At 34.3% G+C, this 25,851-nt stretch overlaps 1 protein-coding gene across 4 annotated transcripts in view; it reads left to right on the top strand.

The window, feature by feature from the left end:
- Positions 1 to 25,851, top strand: part of ZDHHC17 (zinc finger DHHC-type containing 17) — a 91,214-nt gene that overhangs the window by 33,389 nt on the left and 31,974 nt on the right. For all 4 annotated transcript variants that reach the window (XM_029954305.1, XM_029954304.1, XM_029954303.1 and 1 more), the window contains 5 exons: positions 6,553 to 6,630; positions 7,230 to 7,374; positions 12,505 to 12,569; positions 13,217 to 13,379; positions 20,752 to 20,877. In XM_029954305.1, the coding sequence (XP_029810165.1) occupies positions 6,553 to 6,630; positions 7,230 to 7,374; positions 12,505 to 12,569; positions 13,217 to 13,379; positions 20,752 to 20,877 (577 nt within the window). The remainder of the gene's footprint in view (positions 1 to 6,552; positions 6,631 to 7,229; positions 7,375 to 12,504; positions 12,570 to 13,216; positions 13,380 to 20,751; positions 20,878 to 25,851) is intronic.

The raw sequence follows: 25,851 nt of genomic DNA, 5'->3' as shown, positions 1-25,851 counted from the left end.
TATATCTTCAAAAATTGCTTCTATCCTATTCTTTTCTTGTCTCCGTCTGGAACTCCAGTTAAACATATGTGTGACCTTTTCATTGTATGCGCTGTGTCTCGTATCCTCTTTCTGTGTGTACTGTCCTTTGGTGTGCATCATTCTGGAAACTTCTTACTTACCATTCCATCAAGTTCATTTATTCTCTATATATAATTTGCTGTTAAATCTATTCAGTGTGTTCCTAATTTTGTTTGTTTTCCAGTTCTAGCCTTTTTGTCATTTATATTTTTTAAATCTGTATTACTGAAATCATATGTGGCTGAAATTTTTAATCTTGTATACTTGAACATAGTAAGTATAGTTATTTTATAATCTATGAGAAGATAGCATTTGTAGTTTGTGTGGGTCTGTACCTGTTACTGTTGTTTCTTCATGTGCCTGATTGTCTTTAAATATGTACTACACATTGTGTTTGAGAAATTATTTGTTGAATAATCTGAGGCCTAAAATGAGATTTCCATTTGTTTCTGCTAGGTGCACCTTTAATTTAATTTTAAGAGTTCAGATTTTCTGGATCAACCCAGTGGCTAAAGACAGGCCAGAGCCAGGTGTATTTCTGGTTCATAATCACTGCTACCGTGCAACTCTTTGGGGTCCCAGCCCCTTTTTTGTTTTCCTTTGGTCTGCTTAGCTTGCTTGTTGGCTAACTCTTCTGCATCAGCAAATTGTCTCCAGGGCAGATGGTGCCCAAGAAGTTTTCTAACTTCTCCAGATTTTAACCCTCTCCTGAATTTTGGCCTGGTTAATGCTCTTAATCTTGTTAGGTTTTACTCTCTAGGAAACGTTTCTTATATTTCACTGAACTTTTTTAGTTTAATGGGAGGGTTGATTCAAATTATCTATCCTTCTAAACTTGTTTGTTTTTTCAGTTAATGTTATTTAAATCAAAGTAGCGTATAAACAATTTGAAAACTCAAATAGTCATAAAGGCTTACAGTGGGAAACGGCAGTCCCTCCCACCATCTGGGTCCTATGGCCCAGAAATAACTATTTTCAGTACTTGAGCTGTTTCTTTCAGTATTTACTCTTTGTTTTATATACTTATGTTGCTACTTTTATCTAGAAAGTTATTTTCTTTACAAAAATGACAGCAAACACTTTTTCTGCTTTTTCATTTAATATATATATCTTCAAGATTTTCATTATCAGTATAAATAGAGCTGCATCATTCTTTTTTAAACAGCTGTACAATGTTTATTTACATGGATTTGGTGTACTTAATGGTTTTTCTGTTGATGGATGTTTAGATTGATTTTGGTGTTTTTACCATCACAGCCAGTGTTCTAATTGATAATCTTGGTCACGTATCATTTTGTTTATTTTTATATATATCTAATATTTGTAGGAGTAAAAGAAAGATTAATTTTGAGTCTTTTTATGTTTATTTATTTATTTTGAGAGAGACAGGGAGAGACTGTGCTTAGGGGGAGGAGCAGAGAGAGAGAGAGAGAGAGAGAGAGAGAGAGAGATAATCCCAAGCAGGTTCTGTGCTGTCAGTTGTAGAGTTCTACTTGGGGCTTGATCTCATGACGCTGGTATCATGACCTGAGCTGAAATCAAGGGTTAGATGCTTAACTGACTGAGCCACCCACGTGCCCCAGATTTTGAATTTTAATAAATGTTGACCACTTTTATGTTGTTATTTCTTGATTTGTCAATTATTGTATTTTGGCCTTCTGTTTTAGGATATCTAGATGTCCTGAATCTCCTCACCACTAATCATTCTTCTGTCCTCTATTTTAGTTTTAATTAAGTCACTATTCATAGTGTAAGTTCTGAGAATGTAAATTCTCACTGCTAAGCACAAAAGCGTTCTATGATTATCCTTTCTTTGCAGTTTGATTTTTGTCTGAAATAGCAGTTATTTCATATTTTTCTTCATTTGTTTAATTTTCTCTATATTGTAACATCCTTCCCGTGTTATTAGAACTGTAAAACCCTTCTAATTGCCAGCAGTATCACCTAATTTATCTGTTCCATTTTTGGAGTTGGGAGGGGGAGGAAATCATTCCTGGAATTCTCCACTTTTCTGTTCCAACTCAGATTATTTGCTCTTTAGAACTAATATACAGCCATTATCTTGTGACTTTGCTTTGCCGTTATTCTGGGACTCTCTGTGCTCTAGCGTTGGTCTCAGTTTCCTGGATCTCCGGGTTTTGTCTTTTTGGCGTTGCTACCTGATCTTAGTAGAGCACAGTTTCTGATAGCTTTCTGAGAGAGAGCACTTGGGAGGTAAATGATTTAAAGTTATAATTATTTCTGCCCTTACACCTTATTGGTTGTTTGGCTGAGCATGGACTAACAGATTAAAAGTAGTTTTCTCAGAATTTTGAAGCATTACTTTATCATTTTCTTAATTCATATGTTATTACAATTGAGATTCTGTTGGTCAAAAAATTCACATTTGTCTGTGTATAAAAATAAAGTCCGAAGTGAGAAATACAGACAAAAAGTCTTGATGCTGCCTGCCTTACAAGTGTTCTAAACCACTTGTGGATTAGTGAGGTTATAGAATAAAGTCAGTAATTGTAGAGTGGGTTAATAATTAGTATCTGTGCATATTATATCTTTAGGCGGGTAAAGTTAATTTTTTACAGTGCATAATCTAGCAAGATACTTTCCTAAAACAAACATGGTGAGTAGAGGCAGTTTTTGATAACAACTGGTATTTATAGCCTCAAGATTACTTTTTACTACTGATCTGGAATTATACCCCCACTTAAAAACAAGCATATTTCTACCACAACAAATAGCATGAACATCATATTTGCTTGGGGTCTTCATACATCTAGGTCTTTTGGGAGTGGCTTATGGTCGTTCAGATGGATGCAGCACACTTAGTGCGTTGTATTGCATGTTGGGGAATTCATTGCTTTTATAATAAGAGAAGATTTGCTCTTTGTTCCAGAGGGAGACATTACCTCATCTCTCAAGGTTGCTGGATACAAACACAACTCTGAGAAATGACCTGTGTAGAAGTGGTCAGGGCCTTGCATTCTTAGTGTATACCTAGCAAGACATATGGGAACATGAGATACCCATGGAGAAATGTCTCTTTTTTTTTTTAATTTACTTTTGAGAGAAAGAGAGACAGAGTGTGAACAGGGAAGGGGCAGAGGGTCCAGGCTCTAGGCTGTCAGCACAGAGCCTGACGCGGGTCTCTAACTCACAAACCTGAGATCATGACCTGAGCCCAAGTCGGATGTTTAACTGACTGAGCCACCCAGGTGCCCCAGAAATGTCTCTTTTAACAGTTATTTTCCATCAGGATCTGTTAAAGGAATTTAACTACAATGATAGTTACTTCATGATAATAAGGAATAAAGTAAGTATAATGTTGAAAGGAGGAGACCTTCACCTTAGTGTGAATTGTGTATGGTTCCAATGCTTTCAAGTGAAAGTCTTTAAACTATTTCTCAGCTTTTACCCTGATGTAAAAAAAATAGAAAGGAAACTCTTGTGTTCAGCTGTCTCTTAATACCTTAAGATTCTTCATTAAAAATAATAATACTTGTAAATAATACTTGCTTATTATAAATAATCAAGTAAATAATACTTGATTTCAAGTAAAAGCTTTATTAAGGAATATGGGGCTTTATTAAAAAATATAAGCTTTATAATTTTTTGAGAACACATTGTATGTGTGGCTTATTCTTCTTTCCAACATGTACCTTTTTTTTTTCTTCTTGACTTTGTGAAAGTTCACATTATTGTGCATTTTATTTATTTACTCATGACTTACATTATATCCAGTTTATGGCCATTAAGTGGCTACTTTTAATCTGGAAACTTGCCTTTTTGGTTTAGGGAGGTGTTCTTGCATGGTGCCCTCTAGAGCAGCTTTCATTGTCTCTGTTTTTCCCCCTGGAACTTTTATTTGTTAGATACTGGAACCATCCAGATTGGTTTCTTTTTCTTATCATTATCTCAGATACATTTTATCTTCAGTATAGCCGTTGTACTTTGGGGAGAGTCTCTTAATTTATATAATTTGTCTTCTAATCCTTTCTTTGAATTTCTAATTTTATCTATTGCATTTTCAATTTGCAAGCATTTTTTTATTGATCTCTGTCTCCTCCTCCCCTTTTTAAAAAATATTTTGTTCTTCATATCTTGAATATATTATCTTCTCTTATTTTTGGAGGATGTTAACTGCAATTTTTTTTTTAATTTTTCTCTTCTACATGTTACCTGTTGATTTTAGGCTTCTTCTCTTTATTTGGTCTTCCATATTTGCAACTTTCCTCAATTATCTGATCATATTTAGAAGAGACATAACAAAGCTGATTGGGAAATATAGAACTTAGATCACAACGGGACCCTCTCAAATGTCCGTTTCTAGACGTTTTTCTCTGGGGTTGTTCAGTGTCTCTTAGAGAAGAATCTTCTAGTCTCTTTGTAGGGAGGAGTAGAGTATCTCTGTCTGTCAGCTGACCTGAGCAAGGAAAGGGGTTTGGGTTTGTAGTTGTTGTTTAGCATGTAAACTCTCATTGACTTGCTATATATTCAGTACAGTGTTTTGTATGGTTCTCTGATTTAATTCCTGAGTCTCAAATTTCTCTGATTAAGTTGCACTGAACACACTTTTCGGCAAATGCTGAGTGGTTCAGTGTTTAAATCAGTATGAGCCCAAGGCTGAAGCCAGAAGTCATCATCATATTATGAAGTTTAGAGACGTAAGAATGAATCTGAACTTTTAAGAGTTTGAGGTATTATTACAGTAATTTTAAAATTTTGAGGAGTCACATTTTGAGATTCAACATTACAGTGTACAAAGAAATACTTGTCTAGCACTGTCAGCTGCTTGATTGTTTCTTTCCATTTCACTAAAATGCCTGTCTGTGATGTTAAATATTTAACTTTCAGTGAGAATATAAGTTACAAAACAAGTTTTTTCAGCAACTTTTATTAACTTTCAACCGGTGTTTTTGTTTATAGTGTAGCTTCTTTACATTCTGCAGAGGTAACAGTTACCTTTAATCCCTTAATCTTTCTGTGGTTTTATAATATATTCTGGATTGCTTCTCATTGGTACCCCTCTGGAGACATTTGAGTTTTAGCTCTTTACTTTTCATCTTCCAAATACTTGTTAATATCTCTTGTTCATTGATAGTCCCATCTCAAAAGCTGGGGGTCATTAATTAATACCTGAAGGAACATTCCTCGATAATCTTGTATTCAGAAGACTTGAATTTAAAAATAAGAATTAAATGAGCTTCTCAGAATTTTGTAGTTTTGAACTAGGATCTTATAGCTATAAAGAATAACATGTTATAAAAATTTGGTACTTCTCTTCCAGTAGTTTACAGTTATTCTTCTTTAGCATGCAGAAAAAAAAAATTGTACTTAGAACCAGTCTGGAAATCACTCATTGCCATAGCCCTAGCAAGGATTTGGAATGTGAGTAAAAATAACTCTCAGGGACAAATATATTGACTATAGAAAATGTAATAAAATTGCCTTAAAAGCATCCCAGCTCTTATCAAAGTTGTTCCTTGGCCAAGCTATACTTCTCTTTGGGCTCTGAAAACCATTTTTCTATATCAACTATGATATAGGTGAAACTTAAGAAACCGTTTAGGAATAGTTAAATGTTTGTGTTTGGACTAATAATGTCTGATATTTTGGACTGGAAATATTTTAGTATGGAAATGTTTTGTAAAGTTACTTTAAACTATTTTAGAATATATGGTGGAGTCCTAACTCCTTTATTGCTTAGTGGTTTAAAAACTCCACAGTTTAACAAGTACATAAAGCAGTATATTTCTGAATCAAACATACAAGTATACTAACTGTTTAAAATTGTATTTTAAAAGTGAATGTGTTAGTGGTTTAAGGCAGTAATTACTTAGAACAGTTTTAAGAATCTCAGTTCTATACACACATCAAGCATTTGACATTAAAGGCATGAAAGGCTATGATAAGCAGCTAAGTCCTGTTCATTTCAGAGAATATCAAGATGTTATAATGTTAATATATTTAAAGCAATGAGATTGCTTTTTTTTTTTTAAAGCAACATACCTTTAAAGGCATAACAAGGCATTGTAAAGAACCTTTATGTTATACTTAAAATTCATAAAATTCTTACATGTAAATTGTCTGATTTAATCTACAGTAATTTTGTGAGGAAAATAAAGCTCTAAAAGCTGAGCCTCTACTGATGGTAGACCAAGTGGCCTGTTCTACAACTTTTCTGTCTACTCTTGCTCTCTGATCCAAGTCTTTATGGTTCTCTGACTGCCTTCATTTTTATATAGTTGTTATTTGGTATGCCGTTCTTTTTTGTGACTTTGAAAAAATTATTTTCCTTTTGCTTCTCGAACAAAAGAGTGATGTGTTTGATATAAATTCTGATAAATACATTTTTTAAAGATCACAGAAGATTGTTTATCATAAAGACATGCTAGTGCATAAGATCTAAAATGGAAAACATTTTTTCTATATTTTTTACATCATTTCTTAAAATTTAAAATGGAAGTTGTCTAAATTATTTAAAATTTTGTCTTATAGATACTATATTTCGAAAGGTGCTATTGTGGATCAACTTGGAGGAGACCTAAATTCAACTCCATTGCACTGGGCCACAAGGTTTAAATTTGCTTCTGGATTATTTTTTTTCTTTGGTTTCTTTATTAGTCTATAATTAAACAATTTTTTCTTATTTTAATGATATGCTAAAATGAATGGGAGAATTTAAAGTAATAGTTAATATCAACAGTATACTAATGTGTTGCTGTATAGTGTTACCTGCACTGGCAGCAGTTTATTGTCCCAAAATGCCTTTTGGGGACTCACCGTGCTGGTGTTAATCCAGTCAGTTAAGATTGTGTTCAACTTTGGGTTTGTGAATGTAGTATTAGGCACCCTCTTTGTGTATTTATAGTTAAAGAAGTTGGCCAGTTCATGGGACAATTAAGATCACATTTGAATAGGATTAACAGAATATAGTAACTATTTATTATATATTTAAAGAAGTTTTAAGTATCTCTAAAATTTAAAAGACTTTTTTCAGTTGAGACTTAAAAACCTTAAAATCCTAAGTATTCATTATATACACCTATTTTAAAAAACATTTAAAAATTTGTATAATCTTTTCCACTATTACCCTATTTAAAAAAAGATCTTTCCAGGAGGTCCTGTTTGAAATAACTTTTATATATGTAAGTGTTTATTCTTTTATGTTTTAGACAAGGCCATCTATCTATGGTTGTGCAACTAATGAAATATGGTGCAGATCCTTCATTAATTGATGGAGAAGGATGTAGCTGTATTCATCTGGCTGCTCAGTTTGGACATACCTCAATTGTTGCTTATCTCATAGCAAAAGGACAGGTAAAAAAAATCACAATGGTATGGATTTTAATCAGATGTTCTTCATGGTTTAAATATCTAATAACAACCTGGTGATATTTTAATTAGTACTTTCTGATGGATGAGAATAAATAAATACATAGTTTGATGTTGAGGTAGTAAATGTAGTTAAGTTGAAAATAAAGTTAATCAAGAACCAGATAATGAACCATTAAATACCATTTTTTATTCCTGAGAATGATAGAGATGAATCTCAGAAAGTATGAAAATTTAAGTATTTTTCCCTTAATTACATCTTTTGAATATACCTTCTGAATTCATTTAAACTTTTTTGAACATTTTACTGGTTATTTTCTCTATTAAGTACCTCTCAAAGAGGGGGATAAATTGTTGAGGATGAGTTTCTTGGTTTCTGCTATATAAAATAATGCTGCTTTGTACGTCAGAAAACTTCTCATGATTTAAGTGGTTCTTCCTGATTTTTTTAGTGTGTACTGACTATAATCACATTAAATAGGTACCAGTTTATATATACCATGTTTTTGTGATAAATATATTTCATTAAAATTAAAGTTGCTCAGTTTTTCTTTCAGATGTTTTCTTTGGTTATACTTAAACATTAGTTTTAGAGGTGCCTGGGTGGCTCAGTCCATTAAGCGTCTGACCTTGGTTCAGGTCATGATCTCACAGTCCGTGGGTTCAAACCCCATGTCAGTCTCTGTGCTGACAGTTTAGAGCCTGGAGCCTGCTTCAGATTCTGTGTCTTCCTCTCTCTTTGCCCTTCCGCTGCTCACTCCCTGTCTCTCAAAACAAAATAAAGACATTAAAAAAATTTTTTTAAATTAGTTTTATAGCTAAGGATCTCATTGTAAGAATAAGACAAATGATTTTAATTCAATGCTGTTAACATTTCTTTTAAATTTAAAATTTGATGCAGATTTGAAATTTGAATAGTATTTATTTTATGAATTCTTTTAAGATACTTCTTGTTGGCAAGTACCAAGCAATGACTCTTGTGTGTTGTGCATTACAGCTTAAGGAAAGAAGCATAGACCAGCTAATTGCTGGAAAGGGCAGTGTTTCTATTATGGTGTTAAAAGACTACCCCCAAAATCTAATGGCTTTAGAACAATATCAAGTATTCCTTGGGTTGACTGGTCTTGGTTTGGTGGTTCTTTACCTTGAGATAATGGGTGGGGCTACAGTTACCTGGGGGCTTACCTGGGATGGAGGATGGCTCACTCACACACCTTGTGCCTTAATAGGAATGGCTAGAAGGCCGGGATCAGTTGGAATGCTGAGATGGCTAGTCCTCCCTCTTTTTCTTCATGCAATCTCAGAACTCCTTCTCCATAGTAGTTTCTGTGTAGTCTTTGTAGCAGGGCAGCTAGACTTCTTATGTGATGGGAGCTCCCAACAGAACAGAACAGAACAGAACAGAAGCAGCTCTCTACCTTTAAGTTAAGTCTTCCATCTTGAACTGACACAGCAACATGTCTGCCCCATTCCATCGGTTAAAGCAAGTAACAGGGCCAGTCCATGTTCATTATGGGACACGTGGATGTGAATACCAGCAGGTGAGGTTTGTTGGGGGGTCACCTTTGGATACCAGCTGCCACAAGAGATTACTTTTATTCTCCCAGAGTTTCTTCTAGCCTGGGGTTTGGAGCAGTAAATGGTGCTGTAACACATGATACTGTTGTTAGTGGCCTTCTATTTTGCAGGTATAAATTTACATTTGCTTTCTTTTCTTTCAGTTTTTAACTGGGTACGAAAAGTGATATAAATTTTTTTTAGCATTTTTGTTAGTTTATTGATTTGGGGTTTTGGATGTTTTAGTAATCTTTTTAATTTTGGCATAGGATATTGGCTATAAAATTCTAGGGGCAAGGATTTCTACCTGTCACAGTACCTTTTGTATAATAAATGCATGATGATGATAAATGGCAATTTGTTTTCTTTTTCATGAGTAAACTTTTTTTTGCTACAAAAGTAACACACTTACTGTAAAATATTCAAACATAAGAGCAGAATAGGACTTAGAAAATGAAACCCCACCTCTTCCTTTACCCCTGCCCCAAACTGAGATCACTTTAACTGTTTACTATATATTTTACCAGAATTTTTTCCATATATATACTAATTATAAAAGAAATGCTTCTGTAGCATTTATTATATCATACTTTGAATGGGGTCCAAACTCCTTCTCCGGCCTACAGAGCTGTGTGTGGTCTGGTCTGAAGTACCTCTCCAGCTCATCTTTTGTCATCTCCCCTCGCTCACTCTGCTTTGACACACCAGTCCTCCTGCTGTTCTTCCGCAGCTCTGACATGCTGCTCTCTTAGGGCCTTTGTGATTGATCTTTCCTTCTGCTTGGTAAATCCATTCCTTAGGTAGTCACATAGTTCTCTTTCTGTTTTATTTCAGTCAGATGTTTGCTCAAATTTTATTAGTTCTGATTAGTTCCCAATTATAAGTAATAATAAAATTACTATACTTTTATTTTTTCTTTCTCTTCCCTTTCACTGACTTTATAATACTGTTTTTCTTAGTGTTAACTTTGTTCTGATAGATATAAATACATTTCCATTACTTGATTTTTTTAACTATAAGTAATATCCTCTAACTCATAGCTATTACAGATTAGGTACCTCTCATATTTTCTTTTCAACTTTCTTTTTCCATTTTTTTCTTCATTTTTTTGGTTAATTATATCAGTTTTACATTCTTAGGGCATATAGCATTTCTATTTAGTTTGTCATTCTGTTCCTGACATTTGTTTCATTTTAGCTCTACTGTTAAAATATATTTAGTGCTCACTACCAATTCTTTTGGATGATTTTCAGGAGAAAAGGGAAAATGCTAAGTTATGGAGCCCTGTTGATCATGGAATCCCCATAAGCTTTTGATCTGGGCTTGTTAATTCTTCCTAATAGAGAATACCCATACGTCCAGGCTGAACTTGGAAAAGAAGTACCAATTTTAAATCCCGATCCAAAGAAAGAAAAGGTTGAATTTCATTTTTCTTTTAGTACTCTAGAGATGTGGCATTATTTTACATTTTTGATTTCACTTATTGGTATATTTCAAATACTGTCACATTTTTAAAAGGCTATGAAAAGACAGCTAAGAAGGAGGAAGAAACTAAAACAAGAATTTACATGTCTGTTTTAACTGGACACCAAATTTAGTTGAGCTATCTTGAAATTATGACAGTGAAAGAAGCAAAATAAATTACAGTGCTTCATTCATAAAAGAAACAAGGAAACTTGTCATTTCTGAGATTTTCTTAAAGATTGAAAAAAATGCATGTGTATCTTGGAAGTATTGAGTGATGTTACATAGGTCCCATTCGCAGTTAACATAAATCCAGAAATGGATTTATAATGGATAAGGCATAACCTCTGAGTTTTTCACTCTGAGGGACAAAACTAATGATGTCCAAGGATGTGTCTAGTTTGTCTAATATTACTGGTTCTCAGCATTTTTTCTGCCTTAGGACCATTGAAAATGTTCACATTTGAGACATATTCCCTCTGTATCAGTGGCTCCCAGAGACTTGCTGCATAGAGTTTTACAGTGGTTTGCAATGTATTCGCTATGACTCTGTCCTCTCTGCACTGACGGGTGTACTAGATAACACAGCTTGGATTATAGCTGCTGCTTTTATTTAATCCAGGAATGGGCAATGGGGAAAGGAAGAAGAGGAAACTTGATATCTATTGAACGTCTGTTCTAGGCTATGGAGTAGGTGCTTTACAACACATTATTCCATTTAATCACCACAGGGTTCTTATGAAGCCAATTTTTATTCTCATTTTTAAATGATAAAGCTGGAGCTCAAGAGTATTTAAGTAATTTTACCAGTCTTCTAACTATTAAGTGGTGGACCTAAGAATTCAAAACCACGTCTATCTAATCCTCAAACCTATGCCTTTCCCGAACAAATAGGTAGATAAATATGTCTTTTCACTTCACAAATGGTTTTTGATCATTTACTCTGCTGGGCACTGAGAATACAAAGATGAATTTAATAATAATTTTACTCCTCAAAGAACTCTTATTCTAGCTAATGAGACAAATGCCTCAGGCATATAGGATAATTAGTCCAAGTTGGAGTTAGGAGAGGTAATTTTAGAGAAGCGAAACTGATAGAATCCCTGAGACATCAGGATGTCTTGAAAGGAGATTTAGGGAAGTGTTTTTGGTTGAGTAAATGGTAGTTTTAATTCTAATTTGTTAAAAAAACTAAGGAAATGAGGGGAAAAGTACCATGAGGAAAGCAAAAAGTTGGGGAGGGGAAGTAAAAATCACAGTTTTGCTGGGAGTAGTATTCATATACATTTGTAATAATGTAAATATCAAATGCTTATAGAACCAAAAATGCAATAGATCTCTTGAAAGAATAGAAAGGTGCATATTTGTGATGGGGCAGGAATAGTAAAGAGAAATTCTCCTTTTGCATACTGAAGAGTCTCAGAAAATAATGCCTAAAACTGAAAAATCAAAAAGTAGTAATTCAAGCATCTTATGTTAAGATGTGGGGGGTAAATACCAAAATAATGAGCTAAAAGGGGTGAAAATTGTGGGAAGAAGGGCAGAGAACTGCTTTATCACCACAAACTTAGCAAAGTTATTTGACTCTCAAAATGTACGTGCCTAACAATAAAATAAAAAGCAAACAGACTTTTTTCTAGTATATTGAAAAGATTGGTCTTTTTATTCTCTTTCTGAAATGCCTAGAAATAAACAGAGTTTTGTTATTTCTTATGAATTAGTATAAATAAGTTTTTGGACACTTAAATCATTTAACTTCTCTTTTGTGGATGAAAGATGAAGAGTAGGGCAAGATCTTTAAATGTAAAACATTGAAAGGCTGATTAAAGCATCTGAAAAAAGAAATCTATAAATGTATGCTAATCAAATACATATTTGATGGATAGTCAATTATATGTTTATATGGCCATTAATTAAGATATTTAGTGACAATAGGTGGTTTTATTTTAACATTAGAAAAAGTTTCATAAATCACCCTTGATTGAGGAGTGTTACATTGGCTTTTCCTGTGATAGATAAATTAGAATTTTCAAGTAAGTTTTGGAGGAACTTACAAATTTTTACTGACTGACTTTTTTCTTTTTATTCTATCAGGATGTAGATATGATGGATCAGAATGGAATGACACCTTTAATGTGGGCAGCTTATAGAACACATAGGTATGATTAAAATATTTATTCAGATCATTGTCAGCATAATAAAATGTAAATAAATGATGGGAAAAGGCAGTTAATGTTCTGTTAGCTCATATTTAAAATTCTTAGTATGAGTACATATATATGACAGTTACCTTTATGAATGTTTGAGTCTTTGTGCTTACCTTGCCCTTGGTAATTATGGTATTACCCTTCATCTATTCCACTTTTAGCAGTTTTTAAGAATGAAAGATGTTATCTTAATTTTAAAAGCAAAAATACTTTTTCACGTTACTTGTATATTAATAGGTTTGATATATTAATTAGTAAGTAGCCTGAAAGCATTTTTGGAACAATCCAGACTTAAATTTAAGAATTTAATTGTTTAATTATATAGGTATTGATGACATGAATCCCTAATGAAAAACAGAAAATGTCAGGACCAAGTATGCCCTCTCTCGGAGCTATATTACTTTATATAGGTGTTGCACATATTTAATCCTTCACATTAGAATATTGTCTCATTACTGATTATAGGGTTAAGTATAGGTTAGAATGGAGGTGTTCCAAGGTGGGATGCAAATGCAACCACGATCAGGTTAGTGTCTGTAATGATTTCTATAATTGAAATTAGGGTTGTTGTTGTTGTGTTTTTTTTTTTTCCTTTTCAGTGTGGATCCAACTAGATTGCTTTTAACATTCAATGTTTCAGTTAACCTTGGTGACAAGTATCATAAAAACACTGCTCTGCATTGGGCAGTACTAGCAGGGAATACCACAGTCATTAGTCTTCTTCTGGAAGCTGGGGCTAATGTTGATGCCCAGAATATCAAGGTAAAAATATCCTGTGTTGATTATGCTATGTGAAATGTTATTAAGATCTTAATTCCTCAATAAAAAAGTAGATTTTTTCGCACAGACTGTCAAAGATGGAAGAAATGTCTTATTTAAGATGTCACACCCTTTGCTTCCATATGAGAATTTGTTTTACAAGACTGGTTTATTTACTTTCATCTTGTACTATTGAAATAATTGTCACATTTTGATGGCCTTTTCATTAGTGAATTCTTACTGACTTTGAAAATTAAATTATATAAGCCATATCTTCATAGGTGAAAGGAATAGTTTTCTGGTTTCTTTAAGAAGCCCAGTACAAAGAATCACACCTTTGTAGTTAAACCAAATTATGCATAATAACTTTTAGTGATTCTTTCATCTTACTTTAAAGATCAAGACCTTTACATATTTACCAATTGTAAATATCTCTTCCACAGATGTTTGGACTAATCCAGGAAAAGTATATAAGATTATCCAAGAGCAAAGCACAATTAATTAACATTTACATTCTGAAAATTTGGAAATTTGCAGACATTTCATGAGTAGTTCAAAGACAGTTCTGTTGGTAGTCTTAAATTTTCGTTAACCATTCTCATTTTTAAAGCTTCAGGATCCACCATGTCTTTCGGCACCACTCTTTCTGTGAAATGACTTAAAACTTTGAAATATCGAAACATCATCTTTCAATAATGTGAATTCATAAATAACTTTGTGGCCTCTGACAATGTTCTTTAATTTTGACCATAAACCGTAATACTTTTGGAGTCATATTTCTTAAATTTATAAGGGATATGTGCTAATTATAAATTTGGAAGAGATTTGAGCCACACAATAATCTGAAATGGTAATCAAAAAGTAGGTTATCTCCTGCTGGATCAGGGCATCTGTTTATGTTCCAATGACTAGTTCTTTCTGTATTCAATTACTCTTAGATTAAACTACTAAAATAACATAGCTCAGATTAGCCATATGGAGCCTAATTTACTTAAAATTTTAACCAATTTTTAAAAATTAGTTTAATTAAAAATATTTAGTTAAAAGTAAGTACCAAATATCTTGCTGGAAAACTATAAGAAACTGAGAAAAATTTTCTTTCTTTCTGTTTTAAATTTCAAGTCGTTCTGTCTTTACCTAAAGTGATCAGAATGGCTGAGTATCTGCCAGTAAAATATGGAAAGAGGAAAGTCAACATACCATAGGGCCTGACACATGATGGGTACTCTAAATATTTTTTAATGGGCTATAGTCTTGAGCTTTACCTCTAAGCTAGTTTTCGTGATTATACTTCCCTGCCACTTCTGAAATTATAGAGAGAAAAGTTGGCTTTTTCAAAAATTTTTTAAGTTTACATATTTATTTTGTAAAAGAGAGAGAGAGAGAGAGTACCAGTAGGATAGGGGCAGAGAGAGAAAGAGAAAGGGAGAGGAAGAGAGAATCTCAGTGTATGCTGTTAACACAGAGCCCGATGTGGGGCTTGATCTCACAAACCATGATATCAGACCTGAGCTAAAACCAAGAATTGGATGCCTAACCAACTGAGCTACCCAGGTGCCCCCCAAATGTTCTTAAATAAGAAGCTCAGATATGTTTTTAACACTATGATTAGTAAATTGGACTGACCTCAAGGCCTAAAGGATAAGAAAGGAAGAGTTTGACTAAGGCTGATTAATATCCCCATAAGAAAAAAATTCGTGAGTTTCCTTTATGTTTATATATGTATTGCTGTAGAGCATTATTTCTCTTCTGCTTGGTACTACTAGACAGCCTGCCTGCCTGCCTGCCTTCCTGCCTTCCTTCCTTTGTTTATTTTGAGGGAGAGAGAAAGAGAACACAGGGGAGGGGCAGAGAGAGAGAGGAAGGGCAAGAAAATCTCATACAGGCTCTGTGCTGTGAGTGCAGAGCCTGATGGTAGGGCTCACGAACTGCGAGATTATGACCTGAGCCAAAATCAAGACTCAGATGCTTAACAGACTGAGACACCCTGGACAGCTATTCCTAAAGCAATCATGCCCCAGGAATATATTTCAAAATACTTCCTATTACATTATTAAAAAGATAGAACCAGTGTCACTATGGCAATATTGAGTTTCCATAGACTCTGCCAAGAGCCTGTTGAAATTACAATAATACTAAAAATTGTGACAACATGACAGTTCAATTTGAATCTAGTAGTATGTATTTTTAGACCATTTAAAAGTATCTTTCTTAACCATATCGACTTTTAGATAACTTCACTTGAATCATGATTTTTAAGTCTTTGAAGTATGGCTTGTAAATTTAATGTCTTTTTAAATAAATAGTGAGCCTTTGCACTTCACATTAACTATTGCATAAACTGTTTTTTAAGGATGAGATTATTTATTTATATTTTTGAGAGAGCAAGCACAAGTGAGCAGGGGATTGGATTGGGGGGAGAGAATCCCACAAGGGGCAGAGAGGGAGAGTGTGGAGTCTGAAGCGGGGCTCAAGCTCTCTGGATTGAACTCATGAACCATGGGATCATGACCTGAGCTGAAGTAGGATGCTTAGCCGACTGAGCCTCCCAGGTGCCCCAGACATTGCATAAACTTTTATTAGACTTAGTAAAAGAAATAATCTGTAATGGATTTTAACAGAAAGGTAATGGTAAGAGAGACATTGGAAATGATTTAAATAGTTTGAACCTTATAATTTTAATGTTTTGTAGGTTCAGGCATATGAATTATTTGGTAATTAGGATGAGCTTGCGTGTAGCTTTCTTAACTAGTGCAGTCCAGAGTTTACAGTGTCAAATAATTATTGTGCCTGTAGAACTTTTATTTAAATTTATGTTTGTTTTTTCATTTTTATTTTAATTTTATCTCACATATATAAACAGGGATTGGCTGTTGACAAAAAGAAGTTATTTTAAAATGTTAATTCCCTGGTAGCTTCTGGAATCATCATCATCATCATCATCATCATCATCATCGTTACTATTATTTTAAATTTTTCTAAATTGAGATATAGTTGGCATGCAGCATTGTACAGTTTCAGGTGTACAACATAATGATTCGACACCTGAACACATCGTGAGATGACCACCACAACAGATCCAGTCAGCGTCTGTCACAAAATGTTCTTTTCTCTTGTGATTGGAGCCCTTGCAACTTTCAGATATACAGTACAGTAGTATTAACGGTAGTCACCACACTGTACAGTACAGTATAGTCCCAGGACTTGACTTATTTTAAAACTGGAAGTTGTACCTTTCAACTCCCTTCCTATTTCGCCCACCCTCCAACCCCTGCTTCTGGCAACCACCAATCTGTTCTCTGCATCAATGAGCTTGGTTTTGCTTTGTTTGTTTTATTTTTTAGATTACACATATAAGTGAGATCATACAGTATTTATCTTTCTCTGAATTATTTGGAGTGGCGGTATTTTTAAAGGAAATTAAATTTAAGGAGTTGCTTCAGTTGTTCAGGGAACACACTTTCAGAGGAAAATTAATCTTTTTATCTACATTGGTGGCAAAGTAGATTTTTGTTTTAAAATGTACTGTTTGTGGAATTAAGCAATGAAGTATCAGATGGTTTTTCTGCTGGAATCTGGCATTCCTAATATACTGAAGTTTAGTCACCACCTTCTAATGGAAACCATTTATTCATTCATTCTTTCATTTAACAAATAATCAGTGCTCAGGAGTCCAGGTGTTTAAGACAGATGAAGTCTGTATTCTCTCAGAATTTACATTGTATTAAGAAAATAGGTAAAAAGTGAATTAATAAAACACATGCTCATGCATACTCATAGGCAAATGTGGTGCAGTGATGAGGGATGAAAGCCACATCAGGTGAGAGTGACTTGTGAATACCTTTGAGGAGATGACACTGGCTTTGAGACTTGTCTGATGAAGGGATCAGTTATGCAAAGACATGTGGGGAAGAAACTTTGCCACATAGAAGAGCCTACAAGTGCAAGTCCCAAGGTCAGGGGTAAGCTTGCCCTGTGAGTGGTGCAGCAAATGCCAGCCTGGACTGAGTGCAGTGAGCAAGAGAGTGAAGTCTCTGAGGGAGGCAGGTGCCAGATCACTCAATGCCATGATAAGGAGCTTTGTGTTCTCAATCATGAGAAACAGAAGGTTTACATAGGCTGGCTTTATAATCTTTGTGTTTTAAATATTTTTAAAAGCCTACTTTGGTTACTGATGGAGAATGCATTGAAGAGTTAAGGAAATGGAGGGGATGGGTGAAGACCAGTTAGGGTATTGTAATAAACCAGGCAGGTGATGAAAGTTTAGCCCACGACTGTAGGAATAGAGATAGAGAACAATGAATGGATTCGGAAATGATAGTTTAGAATAGAAATGAAAATGATAGTTTAGATTAGATATGAGGGTGAAAGGAAATACTGATGACTTAGATTTTGGTTTGAATAACTGATTAGATATGAGGGTGAAAGGAAATACTGATGACTTAGATTTTGGTTTGAATAACTGAATGTCTTGTGATATGTACTGAGGTTGTGAAGACTGAAGGAAGAGGACTTTCTTGGGGTAAGGGTGGTAAGAATATAATTTGAGGTGTGGTGCCTTTTAGCTATAAGGAGTGGCAAGCTAAATAAACTTCAATTGATAGGAATGTAAACAGAGGAAAACTTAATTAATGAAAAACAACATAGATTCTTTGGGAATTTGACAAAGTTGATTTAGACCTGTATATTTTTCCACCTTTCATTTTGAGAGCTAAGAAAGAGACTCTAATTGATGATTATGAATTATAACAAAAAAGATGTAGTCTGCAAATCTGGCTGTAATAGCTAATAAAGGTTGTAGTTTTCAAAGAATATGAAAAATCATACTTTGTGTTATAGTTATAAAAGTATTAGTTGATCCTTTTTCTTCTAAAATAGATATTTTCTAAATAAAATTAAACTTAAGTTTATTAGAAATCTGTCTTTTAATTATTTACCCTTGTAAATTAGTTACTTGAATAAATAATTCAGTTCTTTTAATATGTAAATGAATGATTTTTTTTCAAAAGTAAAGTAACTTTAAAACTACTATTTTGATCCTTCAAAGGATCAGGAATGGCCATATACTCTGGATCTAGAAATTCTGGACTAGAAATCTGGGACCTACCAGTGAATTTTGGTTAGAGGGTGCGTCCATGAACCCCTGAAATTGTAACCAAAAAATTACTTGTATTATTAGTACTCTTTGGGAGAAGGTCAATGGCTTTCATGAAATATGGCTCAAAAAAATTTAAGAACCGTAGCCCCAGATAATAGTTACATGGAATAAATCCAAATCTTGTTAAGTGATAACAATAGGGAGGGAAGAACATTTGGGATACTAAGGATTTTTTTTAAATGACCTATGCAGTAACCCCTTTTTATTGTAGCATCTCATTTGTGAATTTTTAAAAAATAATATTTTGTCCTCTCCCACGTTTTGGTTATACAGATAAATTTAGATGAATTGAATTTTGGGAGTAAAACTAATCTCCGAGTGCTGCCCAAACGTTTACCGTTTTTTCTTTCTAAAATTACCAAATGATAATTTTTAACTTACATGGGCTGTAAGATTACTCAGCTTTGTTAATACATGGGGGAAAATCTTATACGGTTTCTTGACATGAGTTAAGATAGTTTTTTCTAAAAATAGTTTTTATTACTTCTTAGGTAACTGACCTAGATGGTCTCCAAGCAGGAATTTTCCTTAGTTTTAACAATGAAATTCAACCTCAGGCAAAAAGTGATCTTCCACTCTCTACCTTCCATAGTGTTTATCTTACCAAAACCTTTGAAAAATTTATTTTATTAGTAGTTACATAGTCTATAAGCACTCCATGATTCTTGTTGTTATTGCTCTTGTTATCTGTCGTTTACTATTTGGGCTGGCACATGGAGTCATCAGATATAGACGACTCAGAACCTTGGTTTTAGTATCATTCTTTAAATTAATTGCTTGTTTGTTTTACCAGCTGAATAAAAACTATACCAAAGCAGTCAGAAGACTAGAGGAATAGTTGAAAGATTTCTTAAAGCTCCCTCCATCTTTTTATCTAGGCAATCCTTAGGTGTCACATGGCCCTCTAGTGGAAGGGATGCTCAGCTGGACCGAGGCAACAGCAGGATATTCTCTGGGAATTGTTACCCAAGGGATTGCTTTTATTCAGGTAATCTTTATAGTTTGGATTAATTAGCTGGTTCTTGCAACTTAGGTGATAGAAGTTTTAAATAGGTCAGGAGATATTTTACAGTAAATATCCCTATTTGTGAAAGACTCACCTAGATTAAGCCCATTTCTTATTAAATACCATTGATCTTTCATTAAAGGATTGGTTGGGCTTTTTGTTGTCACTGTTGTATTGTTATAGTTGTTGCTACTGGTGGTAGTGCTGTTTGTTTCGTTGTTTGCTTTTTATTTTTTAGTGGTTTTTTTTTTTAATAAAGTATACTTTATACTTGATATATAATCATCCCTCATAAGTCAGCCTCTCCAAGGCTCCTATTCTTTTGTTTTTATCTAATTTTTCACAATAAAATTTCAGTATTTTCCTTTTTTAAGTAATTGTGAATATTCATCCATACCTTCCTAAATTTTGGCAAACAAAATTTTTCACTTATATATTTAAGGTAGATAAATAGTGGAGAATATTAAGTAGAATAGATATGTAGGTGTCTCACTAATGAGAAAGAAGATGTGGAATTAATAAAGGCAAAAAGAAGCATGGATCTAGAATTGGAGGCAATTATATCTTGTTTCTTCCCTTAAAACATATTAGTTTTATTTACTTCTGCTCTTTGGCATTCTTCTTGACATTAAAAGCTACAGGTCCATAACTTGAGTTTCACTATTTTTTGTTACTGTTCTCATTCTCTTTGGAAATTTCTGGATGTGTGAATGAATTTAAGATGATTAGAATGCCAGTACAACAGTAGGAGAAATAGAAGTTGACTTTTCTTCTTCTTCCCTATTCTCTTCAGACTTTTGTCATTACTAAAATTAAACTGAGAGGTTTCTGGCAATTTAGTATTCTAGTTGGATGTTTTGTAGTAATAATTATTACAAACAAAACTCTTAAGGATATGAAATAACTGATAAACTTGATAGCCTCTGATCCAGCAGGTGCTGAAATGCCTACTTTTTGATGTACTTTAAGCCAAAACGCAAGCAAAAATAGAATCTATAGAATAAGATGAGTAAGTGATGTTACTGATTGTACCTTGAATGGGAGAGCACAAGTAGTATGTAATGATTTAGATTCTTTTAGTATTTGACTTTGCCTGATGTCAAAACAATGTTGATGAACTAATTGTTCAATTTATTTTAATGAGTGTTTTAAAACTTAATAATATATTTTGCATTAAAAATTTTTTAATGTGAATTTCTTCTACTTATCAGGGTGAATCAGCACTTGATTTGGCAAAGCAGAGAAAAAACGTGTGGATGATCAACCATTTGCAAGAGGCGAGACAGGCAAAAGGATATGACAATCCGTCCTTCCTTAGAAAGCTCAAAGCTGATAAGGTAATAAATTCATGACTGAAGTTTTTCAGTATAAAATCTTTATAAGTAAAATTCATAGGGATACTTCCTTGCCTCAGGTGTATGGTTTTTAATTTTGCATTGACCAGTTTAATTTTTATTTCTATTTATTTTATTTTCTTTTACGTTTATTTTTTGAGAGAGAGAACAGGCACGAGTGGGAGAGAGGAGTGGGGGGTGGGGGAGAATGAGAGAGAATGAGAATCCTAAGTAGGGGCTCGATCCCATGAAACTTGAGATCATGACCTGAGCTAAAATCAGGACTCAGACACTTAACTCACTGAGTCACCTAGGCACCTTGGCCAGTGTAATTTTAAAAATACTGTTTAGCCCAGGGTAAGATGAAGTCAGATTGCAGTTTCTCAGCGCTCTGTCTACTTGGCTTATTTGTGTTATTGGATAATTAAGAAGGATAGTTATATGTGAAATTGTTTAAATCTCCATAGGCTAACAAATTTTAGTTCATTGATTTAACTGGCCTTTGTTAAGTAATAGATACATTCTTCCTGTTTAAGTGCACTTATTAATATGGTCATAAATTGTGAAAAATTGTAGTCCTAACACACATCTTTTTATTTTACTCTATTAATTAATTAATTTTTTAATAGTTTATTGCCAAGTTGGTTTCCATATAACACCCAGTGCTCTTCCCCACAAGTGCCCCCCTCTATGACTATCACCCCCTTTCCCCCTCCCTCTTCAGCCCTCAGTTTGTTTTCAGTATTCAAGAGTCTCTCATGATTTGCCTCCCTCCCTCTTCCTAACTCTTTTTACCCGCCTTCCCCTTACCATGGTCCCCTGTTACGTTTCTCCTATTAGACCTATGAGTGAAAACATATGGTATGTGTCCTTCTCTGCCTGACTTATTTCACTTAGCATGATATCCTCGAGGTCCAGCCACGTTGCTACAAATGGCCAGATTTCATTCTTTCTCATTGCCATATAGTACTCCATTGTATCTGTTTATATGCCACATCTTGATCCATTCATCAGTTGATAGACATTTAGGCTTTTTCCATAATTTGGCTATTGTTGACAGTGCTGCTATGAACATTGGGGTACATGTGCCCCTATGTGTCAGCACTTTTGTATTTTTTGGATAAATCCCTAGCAGTGCTATTGCTGGGTCGTAGGGGAGTTCCACTGATAGTTTTTTGAGGAGCCTCCACACTGTTTTCCAGAGCGACTGCACCAGTTTACATTCCCACCAATGGTGTAGGAGGGTGACATTTCTCCACATCCTCGCCAGCATCTATATAGTCTCTTGATTTGTTCATTTTATCCACTCTGACCGGTGTGAGGTGGTATATCAGTGTGGTTTTGATTTGTATTTCCCTGATGATGAGTGACACTGAGCATCGTTTCATGTGCCTGTTGGCCATCTGGATGTCCTCTTTGTAGAAGTGTCTGTTCAGATCTTCTGCCCATTTCTTCTTCACTGGATTATTTGTTTTTCGGGTGTGGAGTTTGGTGAATTCCTTATAGATTTTGGATACTAGCCCTTTATCTGATATGTCATTTGCAGCTATCTTTTCCCATTCTGTCGGTTGCCTAATAGTTTTATTGATTGTTTCCTTTGCAGTGCAGAAACTTTTTATCTTGATGAGGTCCCAATAGTTCATTTTTGCTCTTGATTCCCTTGCCTTTGGGGATGTGTTGAGTAGGAAATTGCTGTAGTTGAGGTCAAGGAGGCTGTTTCCTGCTTTCTCCTCTAGGGCTTTTATGGTTTCTTGTCTCACATTCAGGTCCTTCATCCATTTTGAGTTTATTTTTGTGTATGGTGTAAGAAAGTGGTCTAGTTTCATTCTTTTTCATGCTGCTTTCCAGTTCTCCCAGCACCATCTGTTAAAGGGACAGTCTTTATTCCATTGGATACTCTTTCCTAGTGTGACAAAGATGAATTGGCCATACATTTGTGGGTCCAATTCTGGATTCTCTATTCTATTCCATTGGTCTATGTGTCTGTTTTTGTGCCAATACCATACTGTCTTGATGATGACAGCTTTGTAGTAGAGGCTAAAGTCTGGGATTGTGATGCCTCCTGTTTTGGTTTTCTTCTTCAATATTACTTTGGCTATCTGGGTTTTTTTGTGGTTCCATATGAATTTTAGGATAGTTTGTTCTAGCTTTGAGAAGAATGCTGGTGCAATTTTGATTGGGATTGCATTGAATGTGTAGATTGCTTTGGGTAATAATGACATTTTAACAATGTTTATTCTTCCGATCCATGAGCATGGAATGTTTTTCTATTTCTTTGTGTCTTCTTCAATTTCTTTAATAGGCTTTCTATAGTTTTCATCATACAGGTCCTTTACATCTTTGGTTAGGTTTATTCCTACGTATTCTGTGGTTGTTTGTGCAATTGTAAATGGCATCAGTTTCTTGATTTCTGTTTCTGTTACTTCATTATTGGTGTATAAAAATGCAACTTATTTCTGTACATTGATTTTGTATGCTGTGACATTGATGAATTCATGGATCAGTTCTAGAAGGCTTCTGGTGGAGTCGATCGGGTTTTCCATGTAGAGTATCATGTCATCTGTGAAAAGTGTAAGTTTGACTTCTTCTTTGCCAATTCAGATGCCTTTATTTCCTTTTGTTGTCTGATTGCTGATGCTAGGACTTCCAGCACTATGTTAAACAACAGTGGTGAGAGTGGACATCCTTGCTGTATTCCTGATCTCGGAGAAAGCTCTCAGTTTTTCCCCATTGAGGATGATATTAACTGTGGGCTTTTCACAAATGGCTTTTATAATGTTTAAGTAAATTCCTTCTATTCCAACTTCTCAAGGGTTTTTATTAAGAAAGGATGCTGTATTTTGTCAAATGCTTTTTCTGCATCTATCAACAGGATCATATGGGTTTTTTTTTTCTTTTGTTAATGTGATGGATCATATTGATGGATTTGTGAATATTGAACCAGCTCTATAACCCAGGAATGAATCCCACTTGATCATGATGGGTAATTCTTTTTATGTGCTGTTGAATTCAACTTGCCAGTATCTTGTTGAGTAGTTTTGCATCTGTATTCATTAAGGATATTGGCCTGTAGTTCTTTTTTTGTTGGGTCTCTGTCTGCTGGCTTGGTAGAATGAGTTCGAAAGTTTTCTTTCTATTTCTATTTTTTGGAATAGTTTGAGCAGGTTGGGTGTTTACTCTGCTTTAAATGTCTGGTAGAATTCCCCCGGGAGTCCATCCAGCTTTGGGCTTTTATTTGTTGGGAGATTTTTGATAACTGATTCAATTTCTTCACCTGTTATGGGTCTGTTCAGATTTTCTGTCCCTTCCTGTTTGAATTTTGGTAGTGCATATGTGTTTAGGAATTTGTCCATTTCTTCTAGATTGTCCAGTTTGTTGGCATATAATTTTTCATAGTAATCTCTGATGGTTGCTAACACACATCTTTTTAAACTGCTCACAACTCTAATTAATTTAAGCTTCCAATTCTTTTGTGATATGTTCTAACTTTGTTTAGAGTAAGAGAAACTTGTGTATCTCACTTTTCTGTAGAAAGCCTGTTTTAGATCTTCCATACACCACTTATGTTAAATGGCTGTTTGTTCAATTGCCTGATTGCAATAATATGATTTCAAAACTAAGAATATTTCTCCCCAAAAGGGGTCTGGATTCCTTAAAAATTTCTTCCCTTTAAAAAACAAAATAGTTATTATTAACTGGCAGTTTCTTTATGTATTTAAATAATTGACAAGATATTTGGCTAATCTGTCAATAATCACAGATTGAATGGCATTAAGCCTTGAGTACCATTTTATTCAGTGTGTTCTAGTGGTAATACTATTTACTTAAAGTTAATATTGATCTGTGTGTTATCAGAACAAAATGCCAAGTTTTGGACAAAGGGAAATGTGAAAGCATGCCTCATTTATTTATATTTCAGACTTCCCTAATGCATTGAAAACCCATTGGTCCATTACTTAAGACATGAGAAGAGTTAGATTTATAGTTTATAAACTTGCCTACTTTTATCCCAATAGTTGAGAATAATGAGCAGTTTTTGCATGTTGTGTTACCTCTTTCATTTTACTATTAGATATGATATAGAGAATGTGTAATTTTTTATTTTCTTTGATTTTGCTCTCTTCCCTAGGATTTAGAGCAGTTTTTCTCGACATAGTGAACAAAGGTTGATGTCTCATAATAACTAAGCTTGTAACAAAAGTGTCTTATATTACTTTGGAAAGTCCCATGACTTTTATGCTTTCATTTTTTCTGTGCAAATATTATAAAGGATTTTTAAAAAATACATTGTCAGATGAAAATGGCTTGGTAAATTCTAGATGTTTATCAATATATAATTACTTATTATAGCAATAATGAACTAACTATATGTCAGGTTTATGTGTTTGGATATGATTTATTTTTTAGTTTATTAAAAAATTTTTTTTAATCTTTATTTTTGAGAGACAGAGAAAGACAGAGCATGAGTGAGGGAGGGGTAGAGAGAGAGAGAGAGAGAGACACACAGAATCTGAAGCAAGCTTCGGGCTCTGTCAGCACAGAGCCTGATGCAGGGCTCCAACCCATGAACTGCGAGATATGATCTGAGCTGAAGTCAGCACTTAACCAACTGAGCCACCCAGACACCCCTAATTTCTTTGAAAAAATAGAGCTTCGTTATAGAGTTTAGCATAGTTTTATTAACATTTGTAGATTATTAGTATCAGTTCAGAAATTGAATATTCCTGGAGCGCCTGGGTGGCTCAGTTGGTTAAGCGTCCAACTTTGGCTCAGGTCATGATCTCATGGTTTGTGGGTTTGAGTCCCGTGTCGGGCTCTCTGCTGACAGCTAGTTCAGAGCCTGGGGCCTGTCTTCGGATTCTGTCTCCCTCTCTCCTTTTCTCTCTCTCTCTCTCTGAACTTTCCCTGCTCACACTTTCTCTTTCTCAAAAATAAAACATTAAAAAAAAAGAAATTGAATATTCCTGTTTTTTGGGG

This window comes from Suricata suricatta, chromosome 10 (genome assembly GCF_006229205.1).
Source record: "Suricata suricatta isolate VVHF042 chromosome 10, meerkat_22Aug2017_6uvM2_HiC, whole genome shotgun sequence".
Taxonomy (NCBI): domain Eukaryota; kingdom Metazoa; phylum Chordata; class Mammalia; order Carnivora; family Herpestidae; genus Suricata; species Suricata suricatta.
Note: the sequence above shows the minus strand (reverse complement) of the source record. Positions and strands in the feature narration are given on the sequence as shown.